Source organism: Camelus ferus, chromosome 2 (assembly GCF_009834535.1).
Source record: "Camelus ferus isolate YT-003-E chromosome 2, BCGSAC_Cfer_1.0, whole genome shotgun sequence".
Classification (NCBI taxonomy): Eukaryota; Metazoa; Chordata; class Mammalia; order Artiodactyla; family Camelidae; genus Camelus; species Camelus ferus.
This window is the reverse complement of record NC_045697.1, coordinates 40,454,586-40,479,743: the sequence shown is the minus strand read 5'-3', so window position 1 is coordinate 40,479,743 and position 25,158 is coordinate 40,454,586. Positions and strand designations below refer to the sequence as shown.

The following is a 25,158-nucleotide window of genomic DNA, read 5'->3' as shown; positions in this document are numbered from 1 at the left end:
CCAGCTTTTTATAGCTTTTGAAATAATCTCATCAACCTACAGATATTTACAGTATTCATTTCACTGCTAATCAGTGGAGTTGTTATTAGCTGTTCAGAATTACAGAAATTTAGAGTAAGCATTTATAACCTTTATAACAACTTCACATTGCTATGAAATTCAAATGTGATCATTTTTCTAATAATTCATTTTCATTGTACTTATACAAGCAGAAATCTAGGAAACGTGTGGAAATAGATGCTAAGGATGTGGGATAATGGTGGAAGAAAGATAAAGTTAGGTCAGGCTGAATTTATTGATATGGGCTCATGAAACAGAGATTCTGCATTTAATGTTGGAGCTCAGGGAGTTAGAAAGGGCTCTAAGAGTTAGTCAGTTGATCGACTGAAACAAGTACCAAAAGGTGGCTCACAGTGAGCAGACTGGAAATGGCTGACCTCTCTTGGTTTAATGTAGAGGAAGGGATTCAGAGACTTAGAGAAATAGTGATATTAGAGTGGATTTGTCATTTCAGACCTACTCACCTACACTGGGAAAGTCCAGAAGACATACCTCTCTTCAATACTTTGAGAAATAAATTTGTGAAGGCAGCTCCAGCATCACTGAAGAACTCCATGATCGCTCTTCTTGTAAGCCAGACTTTACAGTGAGAACCTGATATTCAATTTGAATAACTAATTGTAATGGGGAGGGGGGTGGGTAACTGGATCCTGGGGTGGCAGGGGCCAAGTGGTGACACTCAACCTCCAAAGGCAAGTTGAGTGTGGTTACCATAACAGATAGCAGAGTTAAAACAGCAATCAGACTATTCTGACTTGGACAGATCTATGGTATTGGCTAGTTCATCATGGTGTTCCTAGAAATGAAATAGATGGAGAATGCACTAAATTCTTGTTTTATCTGTATAAGCAGAAAAATTCTATGTCAAGAAAATAAAAGTCTAACTCAAGTGGTAAAAACAGAGTTACAGTCCCTCAGTCAATTCCCAGACTTGAGACAGTTTACAGATCCAGAATTCCTTGAAAGAAGCAGAGGCTGGGTCCTTTTGAGGCAGAATCTTGTGCAGTACTGAAAATTTATATTATTAATATTTCTTTCAGCTTCTCCAAATGGGACCTATGGCCTTTTATCAGGATAACTGTACCTCATGTGGAAAAGGGAATAATCAGACCTTGCAGGGACTACTGGATACTGGCTCTGAACTGACACTAATACAGGAGACCCCAAATGTCACTGTGGGGCCCCCAGTCAGAATAGGGGTTTAGGGAGCTCAGGTAATTGGTGGAATTTTAGCACAAGTCCATCTCAAAGTGGGTCTAGTGGGTCCCAAAACCCATCCTGCTGTTATTTCCCCAATTGCAGAGTGCATAATTGAAGTAGACACACTTAGCAGCTGACAGAATCCTTATACCCATTTCCTGACTTGTGGAGTAAGGAGTATTATGGTGAGAAAGGTCAAGTGAAAGCATTAGAACTGGCTCTACCTAGAAAAATAGTAAATCACAAGTGATACTGCTTTTTCTGGAGGATTTACAGAGATTAGTGCCACCATCAGGGACTTGAAATGTGCAAGGGTAGTGACTCCTACCACATTCCCATTCAGCTCTCCTATTGGCCTGTGCAGAAGTTAGCTGGATCCTGGAGAATGATAGTGGGTTATTGTAAACTTAACTAGGTGGTGACTCCAATTGTAGCTGCTGTACTAGATGCAGTTTCATTGCTTGAGCAAATTAACTAGTAACTGGTATGCAACATTGATCTGGCAAATGCCTTTTTTCCATCTTGTCCATAAAGACCCCTAGAAGCCAGGATTTATGAGTCTAGTGAGCAAGGAGTGAAAATTGTAGTGGCACCACTCACTATTATCCCAAGTGATCCATCAGCAACATTTTTGCTCCTTGTTTCTGTGACTTTATGCTTTGCTGACCCGGAGGTCTTAGTTCCAGAGGGAAAACTCAACAATGATTCCATTGAAGTGGAAGTTAATCCTTCCATCTGGCCACTTGGAGCTCCTCATGCCTCTGAAACAACAGGTTAAGAAGAGAATTATGCTGTTGGCTGGAGTGACTGATCATGATTACCAAGGGGAGATTGAACTGTTACTCCACAATGGAGGTAAGGAAATGTATATCTGGAATACAGGAGATCTGTTAGGGTGTCTCTTAGAATTAGCATGCACTGTGATTAAGGTCAATGGAAAACTACAACCACCCAATCCAGGCAGGACTACAAATGGCCCAGACCCTTCAGGAATGAAGATTTGGGTGACCACACCAGGTAAGAACCATGGCCAGCTGAGGTGCTTGCTGAAGGCAAAGGGCACATAGAATGTGTAGTAGTAGAAGAAAATAGTTACAAATACCAACTATGACCACATGACCAGTTACATAAATGAGGACTGTAATTGTTATGAGCATTTCCTCCTTATTTTGTCATGAGTACATTTGTGTGTCTGTATGTCTGTCTATCTATCTATCTATCTCAAATATCTTTATTTTTTTCCTTATTTCCTATCATGTAACATAGGATGTATTGACCTTATAACAGTATTTAAGCATTGTTAATTTTACATCATGAGACTTCTCAGTCTCCATAATCATGTGCCTATTCTTATAATATATCTGTATCTATATCTCTTATGTATTTCTACATATCCTGTTGGTTCTGTTTCTCTGGTGAACCCTATCTAATACAATGGGTGGTGACAAGGCATGAGTATGCCTGAAGTATTGGATTCATAGAGAAATTACAGAAAAGATGATGAAATGGAGAGATAAGAAGTACAGTTGGACCTTGAACAACATGGGTTTGAACTGTGTAGTTCTACTTATACACAGATATTTTTTTCAATAAATACTATGATACTGCATGATACCCAGTTATTTAAATCCACAGATACTTTGGGTAGTATGGCCATTTTAGCAATGTTGATTCTCCCAATCCAGGAGCATGGGATATCTTTCCATTTTGGTTCATGTGGATTCTTAAACATACAGATCAAAAGAAGGACTGAGGATGTTAATTTCACAAGAAACTTAATGCATATCTAAGTGACATGTTACTTGTCTATGTAATAATTACTGTTGTCAAAAGTGTTAGTGATTATTATGCTCCTGGTCATCAAATTCAGATATCCCAGAGTAGCCAAACACAGTTGATGTAACTGCTAAGACAGAAATCCATTTTATCACTATCTTTTTTATTGTCCTTTGACGTGTTGGTGCATTTGATGAATTTTTTGTACATATAAATTATATTTAATTACATTTAAAGAAATATAATATATGCATAATCCGGTTTGCCAAAATTACATACCTTATTAGCAAAGCAAAATAGCCATCAGGAAAAGTAAGAACAAATTGGGAGAAAATATGCTCCACCATTTTTGTTTGTATACAGAACCAAGAGTATCTGCCTGGCATTTTACGGAATCTCAGATGTTTTGACACCATCACTTTTGATCTTATTAGATGTGTCATCGAAGGTTTTCACACATCTCTATCAGGATTGCCACTGGTCTGTCACTGACAGTAAGATACACCTTGAAAGACTTTAACTTTCAGATTGACCTACTCTTTTCCCAACCAATCTTTTTCCCTCCACAAAGAGTTGACTCTTGGAACCCTTTCATTGGCCCATGGAGCAGTGTAGAAAGGAAGTCCCAAGTAGGAAAACTTGGAGAACTGAAGCCTGTAATCTATTCTAAGCATTATTTAGGGTTGGCAAAGAAAAAATGAAAGATATGGTGTACTCAGTGTTATTCATGTTTATTCTACTAGCAATTTTCCCCAAGATCAGAACATCCTGAGGTGTCCAGATTTGAAAAGAATCAATTTCTGTAGCAGACTGATATCAATCTTTTTCAAATAACTAAGTTGTAGCATTGTAAATTTCTAAACTGTCTCCAAATAGCCAGATGCAATTTTCAAATGGTCTCACAAATAGGAACAAATGAAATAAATTTTAAAATCCACTCCCAAACCTCAAAACAAAGAATTAGTTTAACTACCACTATGGAGAAGAGATAGGAATGTTTTTTAAAAACTCAAAAAATTCCGATATAAGAAAATTACAAGCACTTGTTTACTTAAGATTAGAATGGTGAAATTACATTAGGAGCTCACAGTAGAGTTGTTCTTAATGATCATATTCAATACTAATTTTGTAAAAACAGAGTATTCCTCTTAAAGACTTTTTATTATGAAATACACTTTCCTAAAAGTGTAAAACAAGTGAACAGCTTTAACAAACTTTACAAAGCAAAGGCATGTGTAGCCACCATCCAAGTTACAAAACAATGCTGTGAACTTGCCAGGAGCCACTCCCACACCCCTTCCTTACCTCCATCCTCTCCCTGCTTTCCAGGCAAATCTCAGCCTGACCATGAAATCACTTCTTTGCTTTTCTTTTTGCTTTTACCACATAAACATGCATACTAAAATACTGTCATTTTAGTTTTGCCACTTTTTGAGCTTTATATACATATACAATATGGTTTCTTTGATTTTTGTAATTCTTTAACTCAACATTATGTTTTTCATTATGCCTGTTGCTATATTTTTTTCATTTTCATTGATGTACATTTTTTATTATATAAAATATATGACAATTTGTTTATCTATTCTACAGTTGATGGACACTCTTGTTGTTTCCACTTTTTGGCTACTGTGGAAAATGTTGCTGCGAACATTTTTGTCAATGTCTTGTGGTGCACAGTTGCATACATTTCTCACGGGTGTATACCTAGGAATGGAATTGCTGGATTACACATTTGCATACATTTAGCATCCTGTCTGACCATCATTTCTTTTTAAAAGGTTTCTTTGGTCTTACTTTTTTCTATACCATGCTGAGCTAAATGCCTCTCTTCTGTGCTCCCGTGGCATCCCATATATACTGGTATCAATCCTCTTGTCACAGAAAATGAAAGAATTGCCAACTTTCACTCTAAATCTGTGCTACCCCATATGGTAGTCACTAGCCAGGTGTAGCTGTTTCAGTTTAAATTAACTAAAATTAAGCACTCAGTTTCACAGTTCGCCTGGCCATATTTTAAGACGCAATGACAAATGACTACTGGCTACCACATTGAACCATCCGAATACAGAATATTTCCATGATCCCAGAAAAGAGCTGCTCTAGAATGTGAACCCAGGCTATGACTTGCTCATCCTTCATCATCATGCCCACCACAGTGCCTGTCACAGCAGACTCTTCACAAATGTTTCTTGAGCTGGACTGCCACCAAAGAGGTTTACTGTCCAGTGGTAAAAGGAGAAAGTACAACAGGGTGCTAAATGAGAATACTACAATTGGGGCCAATAAAACAGTTTCCTAGTATCCTAAAGATGTGAGGGAGAAGATCATCTTTGCAAGGCAAACCTGGAGACTGTGAAAAAAAAGTATTATAGATCACTCACTCCCAGCTTATAAAGGGGAGAAGGTGGAGGAGAGAGGGAGGAGGAGAGGAAAGGAAATTTCTCTGGAGAGGGTTGCAGTATGCTTGTATTACACTACTCCCTATTCACAATGGACAAGGGATAAGTGAGAAAGGTATTAAGGAAACAGTTCAAGGAACTTGCATGTGTCCCCTGGAGGTGGGGGAACCAAAAGTCTTCAAAAGTATACATTTTGGAATCCCTGCTCCATCATTTGCTTGCCATGTGACCTTGGGTGAGCTACATAACCTCCTAAAGTTTCAGTTTCTTCCTTTGTAATTTTGAATAATGACAGTACCTATTTCATAGGGTTAATGTAAGAATTAAATGAGAAAATCAATGCAAGGTACCAATGAGAGTAATTCACTTTTACTCGAGCTAGATCTGCTGGTTGGCAAGTTCATTTTGCTGTGAATCTGAATGTTTTCTTGAGCTCAGCAGCTTTTAGCAGGCAGGCAGGAAATCTAGCTGTCCACCAAACATGTGTGCTCTTTGTTCTACAACGTGGAGAGTTGTCTCTGAGAGGCACCGCCCAGCTCAGGACTGCACCCTGTCCTCCTTGCATTCGGACATGGCTGCATCACAAGTTATCACAGTGACGTGTGTAGGAGGGACACGTAATACTTCTAAGCAGGTTTTCCTTTTTCCTTTCTTGATACGTTTCATGTTACCCACTGCTGTTTTGCTGTAGATAGCAGTTATTAACTATTTTTAGTTCATGACATGCTATGATTTTGTTTTCCCCTTTTAGCTTCAGTCCCCAGACTCTTTCTCTTCTCCCCTCTCCACATGCCATAGGCAGCTCAACTCTCTTATTTTGGAGACACATGTGTCACCTACAAAACTCTATTGTGTTGGGTGTGTGTTTTAAATTCATGCAAATAACATGCACAAGTGCCACAAGTCTTATGAAATACAGAGGTGTGGACTAAGGAATTGTATTATGTATTATAGCCTATTAGTTTTTTAAGATGTGAGGTTATGTTGTGCTAATAATTTGCATGTGTTTTTCTATTGGAAGACTCTAAAATAGAGAGACCTATGTCTGTCACCAGTGCCTGGAACAGTTTCTAATCCAAAGAAGACACAAAAAATCAATTGCTGAATAAATCTTTGAATAAATATATAATTATAATTATTAACTTAATTTTTTCCTAGAAAATAACCATATTTTATCTAAATTATGTGTGTTTTAAAATAAAACTGAGACACTAATTCACAAGAATATTGCCTAGTGAAGGATGCTGCTTTGTTTGATGTGTCATTTACCCACTTAAATTCAAAGCTTTAATATCAATGAATAAGGAAGGAATTATAATTGTACTTGACCTTTAATTACATTTCTGTGTCTTATCAGATGCATCTTATTGAATGTTCATTATTGTGTTGAGTTTGTCAATGTCAATGAATATAATTCATAGACAATAAAAATGAATATCTCCATCTGCATTTCATATACTTAAGTTGTATAGACTCAATTCTTAAATAATGCTTCTAATGATCACAGTTTTGCAATTTTTATAAAATTACCCTTTAATTATAAAGAATCCAGGATTCATACTGATATCATGAAAAAAAATAGATCCTCTAGACAGTAAAACATTTGATAGTTCTATGGTACTGGAGGCCTGATTAAGTATTAGACACAAATTTTTTTCAACTTTTTTTATTGAGTATAGTCATTTTACAATGTTGTGTCAAATTCCAGGGTAGAGCACAATTTTTCAGTTATACATGAACATATATATATTCATTGTCACATTTTTTTTCGCTGTGAGCTACCACAAGATCTTGCATATATTTCCCTGTGCTGTACAGTATAATCTTGTTTATCTATTCTGCATATGCCTGTCAGTATCTACAAATTTTGAACTCCCAGTCTGTCCCTTCCCACCCCTCTCTTCCCGGCATCCACAAGCTTGTATTCTATGTCTATGAGTCTGTTTCTGTTTTATATTTATGTTCTTTTTTTTTTTTTTTTTTTTTTTTTTAGATTCCACATATGAATGATCTCATATGGTATTTTTCTTTCTCTTTCTGGCTTACTTCACTTAGAATGACATTCTCCAGGAGCATCCATGTTGCTGCAAATGGCATTATGTTGCCATTTTTTATGGCTGAGTAGTATTCCATTGTATAAATATACCACCACTTCTTTATCCAGTCATCTGTTGATGGACATTTAGGCTGCTTCCATGTCTTGGCTATTGTAAATAGTGCTGCTATGAACATGGGGGTGCAGGTGTCTTTTTGAAGTAGGGTTCCTTCTGGATTTATGCCCAGGAGTGGGATAACTGGGTCATATGGTAAGTCTATCCCTAGTCTTTTGAGGACTCTCCATACTGTTTTCCACAGTGGCTACACCAAACTGCATTCCCAGCAGCAGTGTAGGAGGGTTCCCTTTTCTCCAAAGCCTCTCCAGCATTTGTCATTTGTGGACTTTTGAATGATGGCCATTAGAATGGCCATCATTGTTCTCTCACTTTTGATAGCCTCTTCAGAGCTCCTGTTGTCTGTAATTTGGATCTTCTTTGGTCATCTTCAGTATGTCACTTGTTACCAAATGTTTTCTCTCTTCCTTCATTTCTTTTAAATTTAAAATATTTTCTTCTTTTATTCCCTTTTAGTTCTCTTAAGGATTTTTCTGTTCTATTTACTCCCTCTTGTGTTCTTTAGTTTAGTCTTTTTTCAGATTTTTTTTCTTTTATTTCAAGTTTTTTCCCCCTAATGTCTAATACTTCATTTCTGAGTTATTCTAATTTTTATTTATGTTGTTTTTTACTTATTGTGCTGTTTTCTTAATGTCTTTTTGCTATTTTTTAAATAGAATGTTATGGTTTGATATATTCTTGACATGCTTTCATTGTTTATAAGGTTGTTTCTCTGCTCTTACTTAAACTTCATCGCTTTTTGCCATTTTTTAAATATGAAATTGGTTTTCCTGAACTTTTGGAAGAAGGCATAGCTCAGGGTAGCTTTCACCCTCTTCTGTTGTTTTCATGTTGTATCTTTTAAAAAGGCAGCTTGTTTTCTAAGATTTGCTGGATCTGTTCCCCTCTCCCACACTTAGTTGTGCTTCTCAACTGTACCTATTTTGTGCAACTTTTATTCCACTCCCAGTGGTTTTTCCATATATGCGTCTGTCCTGGAAGACAGCTATAGAGAGTTCTCTATTTTGAGAATCCTTAGGAGCTAGACTGGTCCAGATCCTTCAGATTTTATTATGTGCCATTGGCACCTACCAGCAATAGTTATTGACTATGTTGGAGTTCGCCTATTTTCGTGTCCATCAGATGCCCTGCTGTCTCCCCTCTGCTTAGTCCTGCACAGATGATGTAGGTATTGTGGCAGTTGGTGGTTTGTCCTCAGCCACTTTGTTTGGACTTTGTGGGTACAACCTGTCATGTAGTGTGGTTACCAATCTCCAAAATGGCCTCAACATTTCCTTTGCTCCCTGTACATGTTCATTCTGTTCCGCACATCAAAAGGTAGAGACTGTTTCTCCTTCTGAATCTGGAATGGCCCTGTGATTGATTTGACCAATAGAATGTGGAGAAAGTGACATTTGGGACAGCTTTTGGACTCCAGCCACCACGTGAGAAGGCCAAGCCACAAGGAGAGGCCATGGGAAGGTGAACTGAAGTGCTCAGAGTAACAGTTCCAGCGGGGCTTCCAGGCAGCAACCACAGGAGAGTAATATTGAGTATTCTGTTCCAGTTGAGTCCCCAGGAAACTGCAGTCCCAGGTGTAGGAGATAATAAAATGGTTGTTGTCTTAAGATACAAAGTATTGAAGTGGTATTTAATGCATTTAATGTATTTAATAGGACTGAAACATTTAGTTTTGTTCTAAATGTTGTCCATAGTTTTTAGTTTTGTTATCTAGTTTCTCTGTTTTTAAGTGGGGATTTAGAAAGTTTCTAAAACAATGTCCTGTAACACCCTTTGCCAAAATCTTCCCAGAATCTGCTCTGACAAGATTATAAGGTTCTCCTAGGATAGACCTCAGTCAAGACCTATGAAACCACCAGGGAGTGTAATTCAGGACCAGAACGGAACATAGGAAATTTATAGCTTCCTCATATGAACTTTGGTCTTTTAATCGATCCTGTATGAAAATAGACTCTCCTCTCCTCATTTTCTGTCCCCAACCTCATTGCAGTTCACAGGGAAAAAGTCAAGAATCCATGTATTTGATGTTAGTTTCCTGGATAATGTTGGGCATCCCAGTTCTCCAGAATAAGGTTGGTAGGAGCATCAACTAAAATTTCCAACAAGCATAACACTTTCAGAAAAATTGAAGTGAATCATGTGGGTACTGCAGGCAAGCCAATAATTTGGCCCATTTTAAAGCCATTTCATTCAGTCGTTCATAAAAGTGTTTACTGAGTATTTATAATGACCCAGAAACCTAGGTATTAGGGCAATACACCAGTAAACAAAGCAAACATTCCCCACTCTTGAGGAAGTTAAATTCAGGCGACTTATATTCTTTAAATATTTGTTCAGTGGTCTTTCTACTGTGACTTGAATGCACTCCTTGTGAGGTGCCACCTCACTTCCTGCTTTCTGCACAACCTTCAGTACACTCCCGGAAGAATCCTGATAAATACTATTTTATTCATTTCATTACATGTTTTGGGATGGCAGAGAGTCCTTTGGAAATTGCTTTCTCTGGATGCTACCCAACTAGCCTTCCTTTTAATCCTTTTTTTTTTTTTTTTCAGTTGAAGTATAGTTGCTTTACAATGTTGTGTGGTTTTTTTTTTTTAATTGAAGTGTAATCCAGTTCTGATTTTAGAATCACCAGAGTGAAAACCAAAATGTGGCAGGCAGTTGGGGGAATAACGAAGTGCTGGATTTAAATTGTTTTCAATTAAAAACAAAAGTTACTTAGGTGGTGCTTTAATGCTTCCAATCACCACAGACTTCTGTAAGGGGATACTTTGTTAGATTAGGAATAATTCTGGACCTTTGTGCATGCATGGTGGTAGGGAGATGAGAGGAAAAGGAGATGAGTAGTAGAGGTTGTTAAAAGATGAAAAAGGCAAGAATAAGGGCCCATCTTCTCAACACCAACAATTTAGGCAAATCCAGTATTTTAGTAGGTCCTTCATGTACAACCTGGAAATGTACATTAACAGGAAACTTTCTACCCACTCCTTGACTCTCCTTTTCCCATCCTTGTGTCTGCTGGGATCTGCCAGTGGGTGGAAGACATTGTCATTGTTTATAATTCTCATAAGCCTGCATGGATGTGAATGACATATATTTAGAAATCAAAATAAAGCTTTAGGAAGATCTTCAATTTAATGGAAACTAGTCTAGTCATTTGGGAACCACAAGAGCTTTTTAGGGAAAATCTGCTTCTGCAGGCTGGAGGAAGTGTGGGTGTACTGGAGTCCCGGTGACACCTTGTGATGTCAGTCACCCTCAGCCCCCAGTTGATTGGCTATGAAGAGCTGAAGCAGAGTTTAAATTCCTGCACCATCAGAGAAGTGTTCAGAGCATCAATGCAAGAGTGGCTTCATTGTCACAGATTTCCTCTGTGAGCACCTCAGCCTGATTGTGGTGACTTTTGGGGGAAAGTCTTTGTGAATTGAAGAGGGTAAGACATTTTCATTGTTTAAATTTTTTAAAAAATGACTTCTGCTGTGTTGATTGGAAAATATTAACTATGTGTTCATGTTGAGAGGCATCATGCTGCTCAGAGAAGGATGGGGAGAGCTGTACCTTGGGTAAAAATGGTTCCATTTTGTGCCTGTTGTTTATGCCACAGTAAATGATGTTAAAATGACATGTTAAGTCTACAGAGCCAGGTGTTCTTCTCAGTAAAACTTTAATTAGATTGCTGCATACTTCTAAAAGGGAAAGTTTACCAAACAGGAGGCAGATGGAATGTCATTTTGGAATTTAGCTTTAATTAGCAGAACAAATAAAGCTTTTACATTTAGGTTTAATGGATATAGCTACATCCAGGGCCTACAAGACATTATAAAAGAATCTAAGCTAAGTTGGCAGGACTTTCAAAATACAGGCTTTTAAATTAAAAATTATTGAATGCTATTCATCCAGACAGGATCCAATAATATTCACTGTGAACTGAGTAACAGAAAGGAGATGCTAAGACCACTGAAATAAACCAAGAGTGTGATTAATATATTGCTTTCTTAATGTTTAGCTGGGTATTCATTTTAGCATGATGCCTTGCATACAGTCAGAATTCAATAAATGTTAAATATAATCACCTTTTAAAACAGTTCCTAATGTAGAAGACTTGGAAGGATATATCCTCCTGTCCATATTTTTACTTGCTGTATGCATTCCATTTGTTCATCTATATAAGAAGTGTCTGTCTGCCACAAAAAAGAGTGTGGGAACTGTGGTCAGGCAATGCTTTCTGTATGATGTCTAGAAGATCTCACGTATAGTAAGTAGGAACACTTGAAGCAACTTGTCTGCCCCAGGAGCTATAATTTCTGGTGAACCATACTTGCTGTTTAACTGAGGGCCAAGTAGACTATCCCACTTTGATCTGGTTGGATTAAATGTATAAACAAATAATTTTCTAATGGGCTTTAGTCCATTTACCAGCCCCAGAATGGTGATGTAGACCAACGTGCTCAGATGCTGAAAGGCCTTCCACATCATATTTAATTGGGGGATGCCTAGGAGTTATTTTACTCTGGTTGAAAGCATGTGACATGGGATTGATTATAACTGACTTCGAGATAATTACAAATGAAATGACTGGAAATTTTTATCAATTTGTTTGTTTTTCTGAATTCCTGATCGAATTCATGTCCTGGCCAAATTCTACTTTATTTTCAAAGAATGATAATAAAACAAATTCTAGCTAATGGAGGCTCTGGTTAGCTGGGTTCTGGGTAATTTTACTTTTGTAAGACCAGCTTATTATCATTATTACACACTGCTCTCCCCTCCAGCACCTAGAACAGTGCCTGGCACATGGATGTTCTCAACAGATATTTATTGATTGCTAATAAATGGATATATTGTTTGTTAGTATTATTAAGGACAACACTAAGTCAAATAGAAGCAAATTAAGCAAGCTAAATTGAGCCAGTGAGTTTTAAAGTTTTTATTTCCTTCTTTTAGCCCACCTCTTTCATTTTAGTCTATGTAAAAGAAGATATATATTTTGCAAGTGAATATTAACATGGAGGAAATTCCAGGACAAGTTTCCTGACTTGAGAGCACAAAAAAGTTCGGGCTACACTTGAGAGTAGCCAGAGAGAGGAGGGACTTGCAATTCTCTTCTGCAGATCCTAAACATTTTGGATCTTTTCAACTCTGGGAAAACAATTCATAAAGGTTGAAAGCCTCTGATGCACACACTACCATCCAAACAGGTGGAACTCAAATTGAGCTTGTTGATTTCCATTTGTCGCATGTTCTTATAGTAAAATGACAGCCAGTGCAGAGTAGAAATGGCATTTACTAATCACTGGAGAAGAACCTGGGGTCCTGGACTCATCTTTCAGGCTTGTAGCTATTTTGCTAACTTGTCGCTCAGACTTACGCTACTGCATAACTGCTTCTGCTCTTTTGGGGGTGGTAGGTAAGAAGTCTATAAAAGTTTGGGGCTCTTGTTTGGAATATACTTCACAAAAGTATAATTAGTCAAAATACTAATTGAAAATCTAGCGTAGGATTTACGATCTGACTTTCTTTAATGCTTGATGGTCGACTAAATTCTACGGGAGGCGACATCAGCTCTCTCAGGACCCCAACATGCATTTCATTGTAGTTTACCAGACTTCCGTTTGGTAAAGTATGCCTTTGAATCAGGGTGCTACATGGCATTTCTAGAAGCACGAGCAAGTTACTACATTTTCCTTATGTTTCATAATATTCCATCCCTGAGAAACTGGAACATTGGAAGCACTCACTTCTTTTATAAAACAGAAAAACCATGACATTCATTGGTGTAGAGCATCTCTTCATTTTGTTGTTGTTGTTGTTGTTGCTTAGATAAAAGAGAAGCAAAAGACAATCCAAGAGAAGAACTCAATATTTGTTGGCCTTTTATCAAGGCTGGAATATTTGCTGGTTTTCAGAGCACCATGAGATTATCACTCTATTCAAATTTCACTTTTAAAATTAAAATGATGAGCCACATAATTTTTATTTGACCCATGAAGCCAAAACCATTGGCGCACAGTTATTTTGAGAGTGTTATATTTGGGAGAAACTTTCCATTTATTAAGAAATGAACCTGAAAATTAAAAAAAAATTGTTTTGATTGTGGGAACTAAAGGGGAGGAAAAATTTTCCTCTGTTCTCTTAGGGTCTCCAGCTGGGCTTAAGAATTAAACTGGCATAATACAGATTAATAGAAGAAAAACATACAAGTTTTATTTTTAAATTTTACATGTACGTGGGCACCTTCACAAAAGATTGAGGATCTGAAGAGTGACCAGAGCAGGAAGCTTTTACACCTTTTAGACAAAGAAATAGCACATTTGTGAAGAATTGACAAGACAAAGGGATTTGGGCCAGGGCAGTAAATTGTGGAGAAGTGAGCAGGAAGATTGGGTTAGTTTAACAAGGATGGTTTACACAGATTTCTCTCAGCCTTGATTCTCCATCTCTGGCGATGAGAATGTCTTTCCCCTCCTGGTACAGGGAGAGTACCTTTCACATGGGAGATTGATCTCCTGCTTCCAGGAAGAAAAGCAGGGATCAGAGCACCCTTCTTGCCTCTGCTGTTTCTCAAGTGCCTTCAGCACAAAATAATTTTTATGTCAAAGAGGCATATTTTGGGATGAGATATTCTGGTTTCCTTCAGAAGGAAAATCTGTTGAATTCAATTTGTCTTAGGGGCAGTTGTGAACACTTTCATGTGTTCACTCTGTTGATATTAGGCAAAAGGATTTGAAAAAGAAATAAAAATAGTATCAAAACATAAGGACCGAGATGAAGCATGCTGAATTAGAATATAGAAAATAACACAAACTAATAGCTATGTTGATGAGGAATAATGCTCAAGATATAGGATGAGAGGCTCTGTTGGACCATTTGAGCTGTATGAAGGTAGAAATGAGGAACATTCTCATTCTCCTTATCTTAGGATTTCTATTGTTCTCTTGAACAAATTAAAAAATAAGATCAGATGACTTCTTGAACCCATTTCAGACCTTATTCAGCGTATTCAGACATTACTGAGCAACGTGCTCATTTCTTAGATCAGAGGTTAAAATCCCTTGGAGTACCTTAAAACAAACCCATGCCTGTTCCCACCCTCAGTGAATTGATTTATTACTCTGTGGTGGGATTTGTGCATTGGTATTGCTTTAAATCTCCCCAGGTGATACTAATATACAGCCAAGGTTGGGACTCTCCGGCTTAGATTTTTTGTCACTTGTATAGTATATTTTTAACGTTTAAATACACAAATCAACAAAAATGAAGCCTGAAAAACCTGCAGGATTTTTTACACAGTGCATGCAAGTCCACCGACAAGTCTGTTAGGGCAGCCCCAGGGCTCACTAGTGCAGGGCAAAGTGTTTCCTTCTTAAATCATTTCAATAACTTTCTGCATTAGCATCTAGGACATCTATTTTTAGATATAAAGCAAATTGTTATCCAAACCACCAGTTCTTGAAGTGTGAAATGAAGCCACCCTCCAGGAAAATGCAGTTTGATTTGGCAGGTTTCTCTCAGTGTGATTCACAAGTGTATCCCAAACCTCTAATCTTCCCTGGATCCTTAGTACTGTGAATGACACTTAAAAGAATTTAGCATAATCATGTATAATGTATGACTAAAAGTAGCACCATAGATATTAAAACTTTCTGGCGCTGGTAATATGAAGTCTGCCATAAGGCATCTCTTGCAGATAAAGAAAAAAATGCAAAAGCAGTCTATTTTGTCTAGACGTTATTAGGAGGTTATAAATATGGAGAAGCTGTTGTGTGTGTGTGTGTGATTGTGTGTGTGTGTGTGTGTGTGAAAAAACAATTGCCCACCACATATCAATGATATCAATAAATGCAGTTTTTGGTGAGAAGATATTTGCCAGTTTGTTCCGCCACCCTGGGCTGCATAATTATTATAAAAGTGAAAGGTCAGAAATTTCTTTATGTTGTTTTCTTTAGTTTTTCCTCCATTTATCCTGGTTTATGTTTTAGTGAAGATGTGTTTATAGAGCTCCTCCTTGAAAAGTTTTCAATTTATCTCTTAGGAATGAGTTTTTTTTTAAATAGCTTTTTTGAGATATAATTCACGTGTCTACTTCACCCACTTGAAGTATACTGTTCAATGGTTTTTAGTATATTTACCAAGTTATACAACACTCACCAATATCCATCTTAGAACATTTTTCATTACCTCCAAAATTCACCCCTTATCTGTCACCCCAACCCCTCATCTCTCCCATTTATTTGCTTTCTGTCTCTGTAGAGTTGCCTTTTTGAATGTTTCATATGTTCATGGAATCATCCAATATATGGTGTTTTGTACCTAACTTCTTTCACTCAGTAGAATGTTTTTAAGGTTCCTCTACTTTGTAGCATGTATTGGTACTTCATTCCTTTTTGTGGCTGAATAATATTCCATTGTATGGGTATCATACATTTTATTTATCCAGTCATCAGTTGAAAGACATTTGGATGAGTTTTTTTTTTTTAATGGAAAGAAAATGTTAAAAAGTTGAAGCTCCTATATTTCTTTAGCATGAAGAAAACCCCTTCTGTTTTTCATCACAGGTAGAGAGATGTACACGGCTATGAAGACCAGCATCCTGCTTATGTTCCTGTGGGGATTGTCCTGTGCTCTTCCAGTAAGTACCAGGATAGGATGTATTTTTAAAAAACCATTTATACCTACAGCTCCACAATTTTCATTGGCTACAAGCCAAGAGGGCTGTGTGTGTATGTTCTCATTGGATGAAAATAGTAGCTTCTTAGGAAGCTCTTTTCTTTAAAATATCATCCAAATTATCCCTTATCCTGTTCAGTTGCCATTCATAGAACTATGATTCTCATTTTCCTTCCTCAAAAGATTCCTGAAAGTGTCATCCCCAGACTAGCGTTGGCATCAACTAGGACCTTGTGAGAAACGTAAATTCTCAGGCCCAACCTCAGACCTGCGGAGCCAGCCTGTCCAGGGAGGGATGGGGCACAGCAGTCTGTGTTTTAACAAGGCCTCCAGCTGCTTCTGGCGCATGCTAAGATTTGACTGCTACTGCTCCTAAGTATGTGAAGTGTTAATAGTTGCTGCCTTGGAGGTTTTTATGGACTGACCACATGTACTCAATTTTCTAGGTCGCCAAGCATCAAAATACTGAATCCAAGAGCTCTGAAGAATGGGAGGTGAGTTAGAAATTAGAATTTTTGAAATATTTTAATTTTAATATTCATTTAATTTTAATATTCATTGAAAATTCACTGCAAATGTTGAAACTACTAAAGATTTAATGAACACATTCATAACCTAAGATTTGGTAGTGAGGGCTATAATTTCTAGTTCTTATAAGAAAATGTAGTACATATAATGCTTCCACTCCGACTTAATAATGTAATTTGGCAAGGAAGCATTTTTCCCTTTAGCTTTATTTTCATGATGGGTCTGTACAGTAGTGCAAGGGGATGGATGACAGTGAACCAAGACCACCCTTGAAGGATTAGGACTAGAGATCTGTTCTATCCGATGGCTGGTAGGCAGGAGGTCAAGTTCCAGAAGGTGAGAAAAGAAAGAATGAGAGGACACTATTACTGAGTGTTGACTCTGAATAACCTAATAGTTATCAACTCTCAATAACTCAAGAGCCATTGCCAGGCACAGTTCTGTGAGCTTTATATGTATTAACTTTCTCAGTCTTCACAGTACCCCAGGGAAATAGGTGTTTTATTTATTTATTTGGCAGGGGAGGCAATTATGTTTATGTTTATTTATTTATATTTTTAATGGAGTACTGGGAATTGATCCCAGGACCTCATGCATGCTAAGCATGCACTCAACCACTGGGCTATACCCTACCCTCTTAGGTGTTGTATTTTATTCCCATTTTACAAATGAGAACTCTGAGACACAGAGAGTAACCTAGCCTGTCTAGGTTATATGGTTAATTAGTGTTAGAGCCAGATTTTGGGCCCAGGGCACTCTGGCTCCAGAGTTCATATTCTTTACCAGGGTGTTATATCCCTCTTAGGAAGGGGCCAGGTCTAGGAGGTCAGTAGGTTCTCAAGACTGGAACTATAGTCATCACTCTGTATACAGGAGATTAGTTCCAGGACTCTCATGAGTACCAAAATCCATGGATGCTCAAGTCCCTTATATTAAAATGGCATAATATGTGCATGTAACCTGTGTACATCTTCATGTATACTTTAAATCATCTCTAGATTATTTACAATACCTAATACATGTAAATGCGATGTAAATAGTTGCCAGAGTGCAGCAAATTCAAGTTTTATTATTTGAACCTTCTGGAGGTTTTTTGTTTTTTTAAATATTTTTGATCTGAGGTTAGTTGACTCCGTGGATGTGGAACCCAGATACGAAGGGCTGACTGTACGAGTAAGTGTTAGAGTCCTAACCTGAATCGGAGTGTTTTTCATTACCTTGTTTCCTGTTGGCTTTTCATATGATACAGCTTGGGCACAATGCTACTAGTGGTGGCCAGATGTCAGAGGCCTGAGATGGGGTCCTGCCCCCGCCTGAGGCTGGACTAGGCATTGCAGGATTTCTTACATGCACTTTCATCAAGAGTGTCCTTAGGCTGCTTGATTTAAAAGCAGCCACCGTGGATCCTCTCTCTCATTCAGCCTGAGGACCACAAACGTGCTTTCTCAAGTCTATCCTTGGCACGAGAAAAATACCAATGTCTTGCTCCCTTCTACCCCTGAATTCCAAATGATAACTGACTGGAGTAGAGCCTGTCATTGTGCCTGCTGCCATGTCACAGGCAAAGACTTCCAGTGATTCCAGCTCCTTCCTCTGAGGAAATATTCCCAGCCCAGCATTGCTGAGCAGCTCGTGGAAGACATGCTGACAGCAGCTCCTCTCTGCTCTACTTTGCACCGTGGGCCTTCACACCCATTGCTCAGTGGCTTTGAGTCACCTGGGAGTTGGGGATTTTGTCATGCTCAAGGGGAAGGGGGCGGGCAGATGGGGAGAGAGTGCTAGAGGTGGCTCAGGCATTCTTAGAGTTTTTATAAGATTAAAGAATGTAAAATAAATCAGAACTATGGCTAATTAAGTTTCAGATCTAGCATTTGTTATTTTGGTGAGCTTATGTGACTCGAGAAAGGTTTAATGGCTTTTTCAATTCAGTTTTGTCTACTATTGAATTTTATACATTGGATATTCTCAAAATGGATCTTTGCTTTAGCTTATATCATATTGAATAGTCCTTGAGATGCTTCCATAAGCATTAGCCAATTTTATCCTCACAGCAACCATGTGGGATAAGCACAATGGTTGGTAATATTCTTTTTATGAATAAGAAACTGACATCAGGTGGGGGAAGTGAATTGTCCAAATTCACATCAAGTGGCCAACCATCACAGTTTACCTGAGACTTAGAGGTTTCCAGGAACACAGGAATTTTAATGCTAACATCAAGACAGCTTTCAGGGCTAAAATCCAAGCCAAGGAGCTAATTGAGACTTAAATATGGATTTGTAATTTCCAATGTTTTTCCTATCTTACATTTCCTCTAGGTTGTATATCTTTCTTCAAAGAAAGTGTATTTTTCTCTAAGTATCGGAAATACAAAAATCTTCCAGTTTTTTTTATATTGCAAGATCTTTTCAGGCCATTGGTCATCTAATATTCATGTTTTAGCCATTTTGTTATAAAATATCATTATTACTCATGTAAATGTAAAATACATATCAATAAATTTAAATATCCCCAAATTATTCTAAGTATTTGCAATGACATATCCACCTATGAAGGAGTAACTTGTTTCCCTTCCTTTTTTACAGGATCATTTGGCTCAGACACCAACACCACCTTTGGTAACTATCTCATTTATTTTTTGTCATAAACATCTCATGGAGTAATTTTAACATTCTTCTCATCGTCTTAGACCATTTGGAAAGTAGTAAATCCAAACCACAAGTGATTGAAGTGTGTCATATTTTTTTTCTTTCTTCAGGAATTACTAACATGAAAAATAAACAACATTTTTTTTTTTCTTTTTAGGAGAGCAGTGAGTCATCAGAAGAAAGTAAAGTTAGCTCAGAGGAACAGGTAATTAAACCGACCTTTCTTAACTTTCCAGGCTCCTTAGGAATTGAAGGAAATGATGTTAGATTAAATTACCTGGCAACCGTTCTAAATATAATATTTTCTAAACTTTGGTTATGCTGGTTAAATAGTTCCATAAAATAAGAAAGGAAAATGAGTGGGAGAATTCAGATGTGGACGTTCTATTCATTCCATATTTATCACTGGGGCCAGATTATAGACATAGTGGCTCTAAATGTCCCTCTGGTTAAAAAGAACACACATACACACACACACACACAAATGGTCATAGCCTCTGTTAGACAAGTAATAGCTCACTCATACATCTCAGATGTTGCTTTTACAACTGGAGCAGCTCAGATCAGGTAGAAAAAAGTGTTCTGGTTAATGCGAAATACCTGCTGGGCCTGGAGACCTTCTCCATGCCCAGGATCCTGTTGGAGGAGAGCCCTGAGGAACCCTTAATGAGACAGCGGTCTTAGTAATGACTTTAAATTAGTCACATCTATGGCCTGCGAGCAGGAAAAGCTGACTTGGCTTATGTTCCTTTAGTGAAAAAAACTTACTTTCTTCCTTTTATCTTTTTCTCTCCATTCTCCCCTCCCCACCCCTCCCCCTTCTCCTCCTCCTCTTCCTTCTTCTCCTTCTTCTTTTCATTTTTCTGAGACTAAACATCATTGCTTTCATAGCTGTCCTATCATTTTGATCAAACTCAACCCTGTGGGGCTCCAGACATTCTAGGAATGAGGTTTCTCCCCTGCAATTTTGACCCACATTGCATTTTATACTTAATCAGAGTTGGAAGATGAATTATTAAACTCTTTACCACTATTGAGTAAAGATTTGTCAGAGGAACATTTTATAAATTTATTAGCATAGGACTGGGGAAATGTTCTTTTCTGGGGACATTGTGATTGTTCTCTAAGCTCTCAAATGAAGGGTATGATACCTGCCTATGGAGATGTAGAAAGCTAAATAGATGCTCAGCTCCAGTGTATCAGCGTACACTCTAGCAATGGAAAAAGGTGTCATCACCCTGTTCTCCCGATTGGAAACTCACACATTGATGAGTAAGAACATGTGGGAAAAGAAAAATAAGGTTGGCAAGAATGTTCTGTTACAGGGTTGGCAAGAATGTTCTGTTACAGGGTATGGAAGAGGTATTTCCAGAGCATAATGAATGAAGGCTCACTATCCTTCCTTATCTGAGTAGAGCATCCAATTGTTTTATTTGCAGGGATCATCTCTCTGAGCTCACACTCGGAACTAAGCTGCCTTGGTGGTCACACTAGTGGCAGTCTTTCAGCCAAACCTTTTACAGGCAACTCTCTGCCTGTGCGAATGAGGTATACACCTTACTACAGTGTTATAACTTCATGGTTTGGTTGAGATATATATCTGAGTATATGTACCTTTGTTTGAGTATATGTGTTATACTTTCATTTTAGCTAAAAGTTTCATCCTTCTACCCAAATACATTTTTTTCCTCCAGAGTTTATTAGAAAAAAAATTTTGAGTCACTTAAAAATCACCCAATATTTTTTAAAACTTCTGTCTTCAACCAAACAATTTGATGAGTGAGCATTATAAACAAGCTCTTTAATTTACAAAACATTCTCTGAAAGTTTCCTTTAAGGAATCATACTTACAATGTGACTTGAGTTTCCAAAAAATGTGATTTCTATAAAGCTTTTTTGAGAACAATTTTACAGATTGAATGAATTATATAAAATAGAATGACCTGACTTTCCACTTCTCTTCCATCCTTTTTAAACATCTGCTTGAGATATTATTGAGCCATAAAATTGACCATGATATAGATGAAGGACATAGGAAGAAGAAAGCAAAAAAAGCCTAGATGGCATTAGATGACACCCTCTGCATCAACTCCTGGAGTACTGACCATGTCTGTTAACCCCAAACTCCAGGCAAATGAAGACCCCAGTGACAGCACAGAATCAGAGGAAGGCCTGAGCCTTGATGATCATCAGTACATTCATAGACCAGCTGGTGGCCTCTCTAGTAGTGGAGGAAAAGAAGGAGATGATAAAGATGATGATGAAGATGAGAGTGGAGATGACACCTTTGGTGATGATGACAGTGGCCCAGGCCCTGCAGAGAGACAAGGTGGGGACTCCAGACTTGGAAGTGATGAAGACTCAGCTGACACCACACAATCCAGGGAAGATAGTGCCCCACAAGGGGAAGACAGTGCCCAAGATACCACCAGCGAGAGCAGGGACCTTGACGACGAAGGCGAGGTGAACAGCAGGCCTGAGGGAGGTGACTCCACACCAGAGAGCGAGAGTGAGGAGCACTGGGTGGGAGGTGGCAGTGAGGGGGAGAGTAGCCATGGGGATGGCTCTGAGTTTGACGATGAAGGAATGCAGAGCGATGACCCAGGCACCTTCAGGAGTGAGAGGAGCAGCTCCAGAATAAACAGTGCCAGTGTCAAATCTAAAGAATTGAAAGAGAATGATGAGGAGCAAGCAAACACGCAGGACACCCATGACAGCCAATCCCGGGAGTCTCCCAGTAGGAAATTTTTCAGAAAGTCTCGCATTTCTGAGGAAGGTGGCAGAGGTGACCTGGATGATAACTACACTATGGAAGAAGTCCAGAGTGACTCCACAGAAAACCCCGACTCCAAAGAAGCTGGCCTCAGCCAAACCAGGGAACACAGCAAGAGTGACAAACAGGAGAGCGAGGAGAATCGGTCCCCGGAAGACAGTCAGAATGTCCAAGATCCCAGCAGTGAGTCTAGTCAAGAGGTTGACCTGCCTTCTCAAGAAAGCAGTAGTGAATCTCAGGAAGAGGTAGCAGGTGAGCCCAGGGGGGACAATCCTGATAACATCACCAGTGCCTCAGAAGAGAATCAGGAAGAGAGTGACTCCAGTGAGGAGAACAGCTTGGATAAACCCTCCAATTCAGAAAGCAAATCCAGAGAGGAGCAAGCTGACAGCGAATCCAATGAGAGCCTCAACTCCAAGGAAAGCCCGGAGACCACGGAAGAGGAGAACAGTTCTAGCCAGGAGGGCCTCCAGTCTGACAGTGCCTCAGCAGAGACCAAGAGCCGGGAGAGCCAGTCCGAGCAGGACAGCCCATCTGAGGAGGACGATGGCAGTGATTCTCAGGACAGCAGCATATCCCAAGAAGAGAGCAATTCTACTGAGAGCATGTCAAGCAGTGAGGAAGACGGCCAGTCAAAAACCACTGAGATAGACAGCAGAAAACTAACAGTGGATGCTTATCACAACAAACCCATCGGGGATCAAGATGACAACGACTGCCAAGACGGTTATTAGCATCGGCTTTCCTGAGTGGTTCTCACCTGCTGAAGTCCTAGGGATTGGAGACGAGGGAAATCATTATAACTGTAATTTATTGATGTTTTCATCAGAAGAATAACCAGAGGCCATTTCTTTCTGTAAGGAAATGTTGAACACTATACTTGTTTCTAGGGTGCCAAGCCACAGAGGTTTACATAACGGGGAGTGACACTAGATCACACTCAATGAGACTAGAAGCAAGGAAAGATGTACATTGTAGCGTCACAGCTTCACAGTCGTTCCAAACTCGTTAACCTAACAAACAGTGATTGAGGTTCTATTATGTACCAGGCACTGTGCTAGGTGCTGGGGATATAAAATTTAAGACTTGTTTCTTGCTCCTGAGGAGCTTACAGAGGGATACATAAAGTTAAAGAGGGACACAGATGAGGAAAAGAAGAATTATTACAATCCAGTGCAGTGAGCGCTATCACAGAGACGTGAACAAAACATACGCGAGCACAGAAGAGGGGACCACCTTCGCCTTGGAGAATCAAAGAGGCCTTCACAGCAGAAAAGACACTGGCAGAAGAGTATTGCATAGCATTTCTCCATTTAAGACCAGATAGTTCTACTTACTCTTGGTATAAGCAATAGAAAATCCTATATGAATAAATATTTAGTGTGTGAAAGGGTTTTCAGATTATGACACTGAGAGTTGTTTTGGATAAGAAAAACTTTTTTTTTTCCAACTAATTTATCCTTTTCGATATATTTGGTGGAACTCCCATGAATGTCTCCTCCCTGACCACTGGTGAGGATACGGAGGGTGGGTGGGGGAGAACAGAAAAAAGAAATTCCTCTTTAAATCAACAACTTTTAGCTTAATTTTTTTCTAAAATCAGCCTATGTGCAATGTTACAAAAACTATTCTGAGTCCTTCACCTGTGTTGCACATAGCAAAATTGTGTGTATAGAATTCAAATGATTTTTACAAAACACTCTTTGAAATGTTACCTCAACATAAAATATTTGTTTTGTAATAAACATAATAACATCCAGAAGTATGTGCTTATTTTTAAAGTGATGTTGATTATTAAGATATATTTATATTAAACAACTCTTCCTTTTAAACATGGTATAATAATTTATTAGCTTTGTCCCATTAAGACAAAAGATTGTCTTAAATTGTTTCCTGAAATTTTCATTTTGTTTATAACTCAGGTAGAATTTTGATACAATTACTTTACCTGTTGACGATGACATTTCACTAAATAGACCTGTTATAGGTAAGGATGCAAAGGAAGCAAACTCAGCTTTTGTATAAAGCCATGCCAAGTAGCTCTTGCTGGTCTCTCAGACTGTCATTCGTGTAAACCCCGGGAACTACAGGGATACACATTCCCTATATTTTATTTCTTTGAAGGAAACTACTTTACCTCAGCACTTCCACTTTTCAAACGTGCTTTCACAACAATGCCAGTAGAGCACACCAAAATTCCCCTACAAATACATTAAGAGAATTAAGACTTTCTTCAGTCTGAGCCTTCCTATCCTTCACATAGCTCTGTCCCTCACAAGGTCAAAGGTGTGGTCACTAGGGGAGATAAAATATATATAGTTTTCTATTCCTTCCTTTGGAGATTTTAATTCAGTAGATAAGGAATAAAACCCCAAGTTTTGTATTTTCAAAATGATCCCGGGAGATTCTGACGTAGCCCATCTGCATACCTACATTTGGGTCTTCTGGCTGTTTGGATTAATTATCCAGCTTTATTAACTGACAGGATCCCACCAACCCCCAGCTTCTTCTGAGGAGAACTGTCCATGCTCAGACTCTCATTCCTGGAAAGTGCTCAAAAGGGCCATAATCAAGTCTTGCCCCAGTGACCTTTATTTATCTAAGCTTATTAGAGCGAATCCACTCTTCTTTAAATGGCTCATACTTTCTTTATATAGAATAGTACAGTCAAACTGGTTGTCATGGAGTCCTGCTGGTCTGGGAGCCATTCTGTCTCCTGCAGATGATTTTGCATATCTATGTAGACCTTAAAATTTAGCTCCTTAATGACAATCTTACTTTACTCCTCTTAGTTCTGTGACTCCCAAACAAATACAAATCGGTGGTTTCCAACTCTTAGCATTTCCCCATTGACTCATTCAGACATTTATGGAGCACATCTTATGATCCAGGCATCTGGGATATACAAGGATGAATGAGATGTGATTTCT

General features: G+C 38.5%; 1 protein-coding gene across 2 annotated transcripts; it reads left to right on the top strand.

Moving 5' to 3' along the window:
* The first annotated feature begins 1,906 nt into the window (after positions 1–1,906).
* Positions 1,907–23,973, top strand: DMP1 (dentin matrix acidic phosphoprotein 1). Of its 2 annotated transcripts, none has more exons than XM_014551291.2 (6): positions 1,907–2,115; positions 16,168–16,241; positions 16,726–16,773; positions 19,393–19,425; positions 19,613–19,660; positions 21,586–23,973. In XM_014551291.2, the coding sequence occupies exons 1-6, from the start codon at positions 1,962–1,964 to the stop codon at positions 22,960–22,962; spliced, it is 1,734 nt and encodes a 577-aa protein (XP_014406777.2). In that variant the 5' UTR covers positions 1,907–1,961; the 3' UTR covers positions 22,963–23,973. The 2 variants fall into 2 exon arrangements, with proteins under 2 accessions (XP_014406777.2, XP_006175544.2); XM_006175482.3 differs by lacking the exon at positions 1,907–2,115 and adding an exon at positions 10,939–11,045.
* The last annotated feature ends 1,185 nt before the right edge of the window (positions 23,974–25,158 follow it).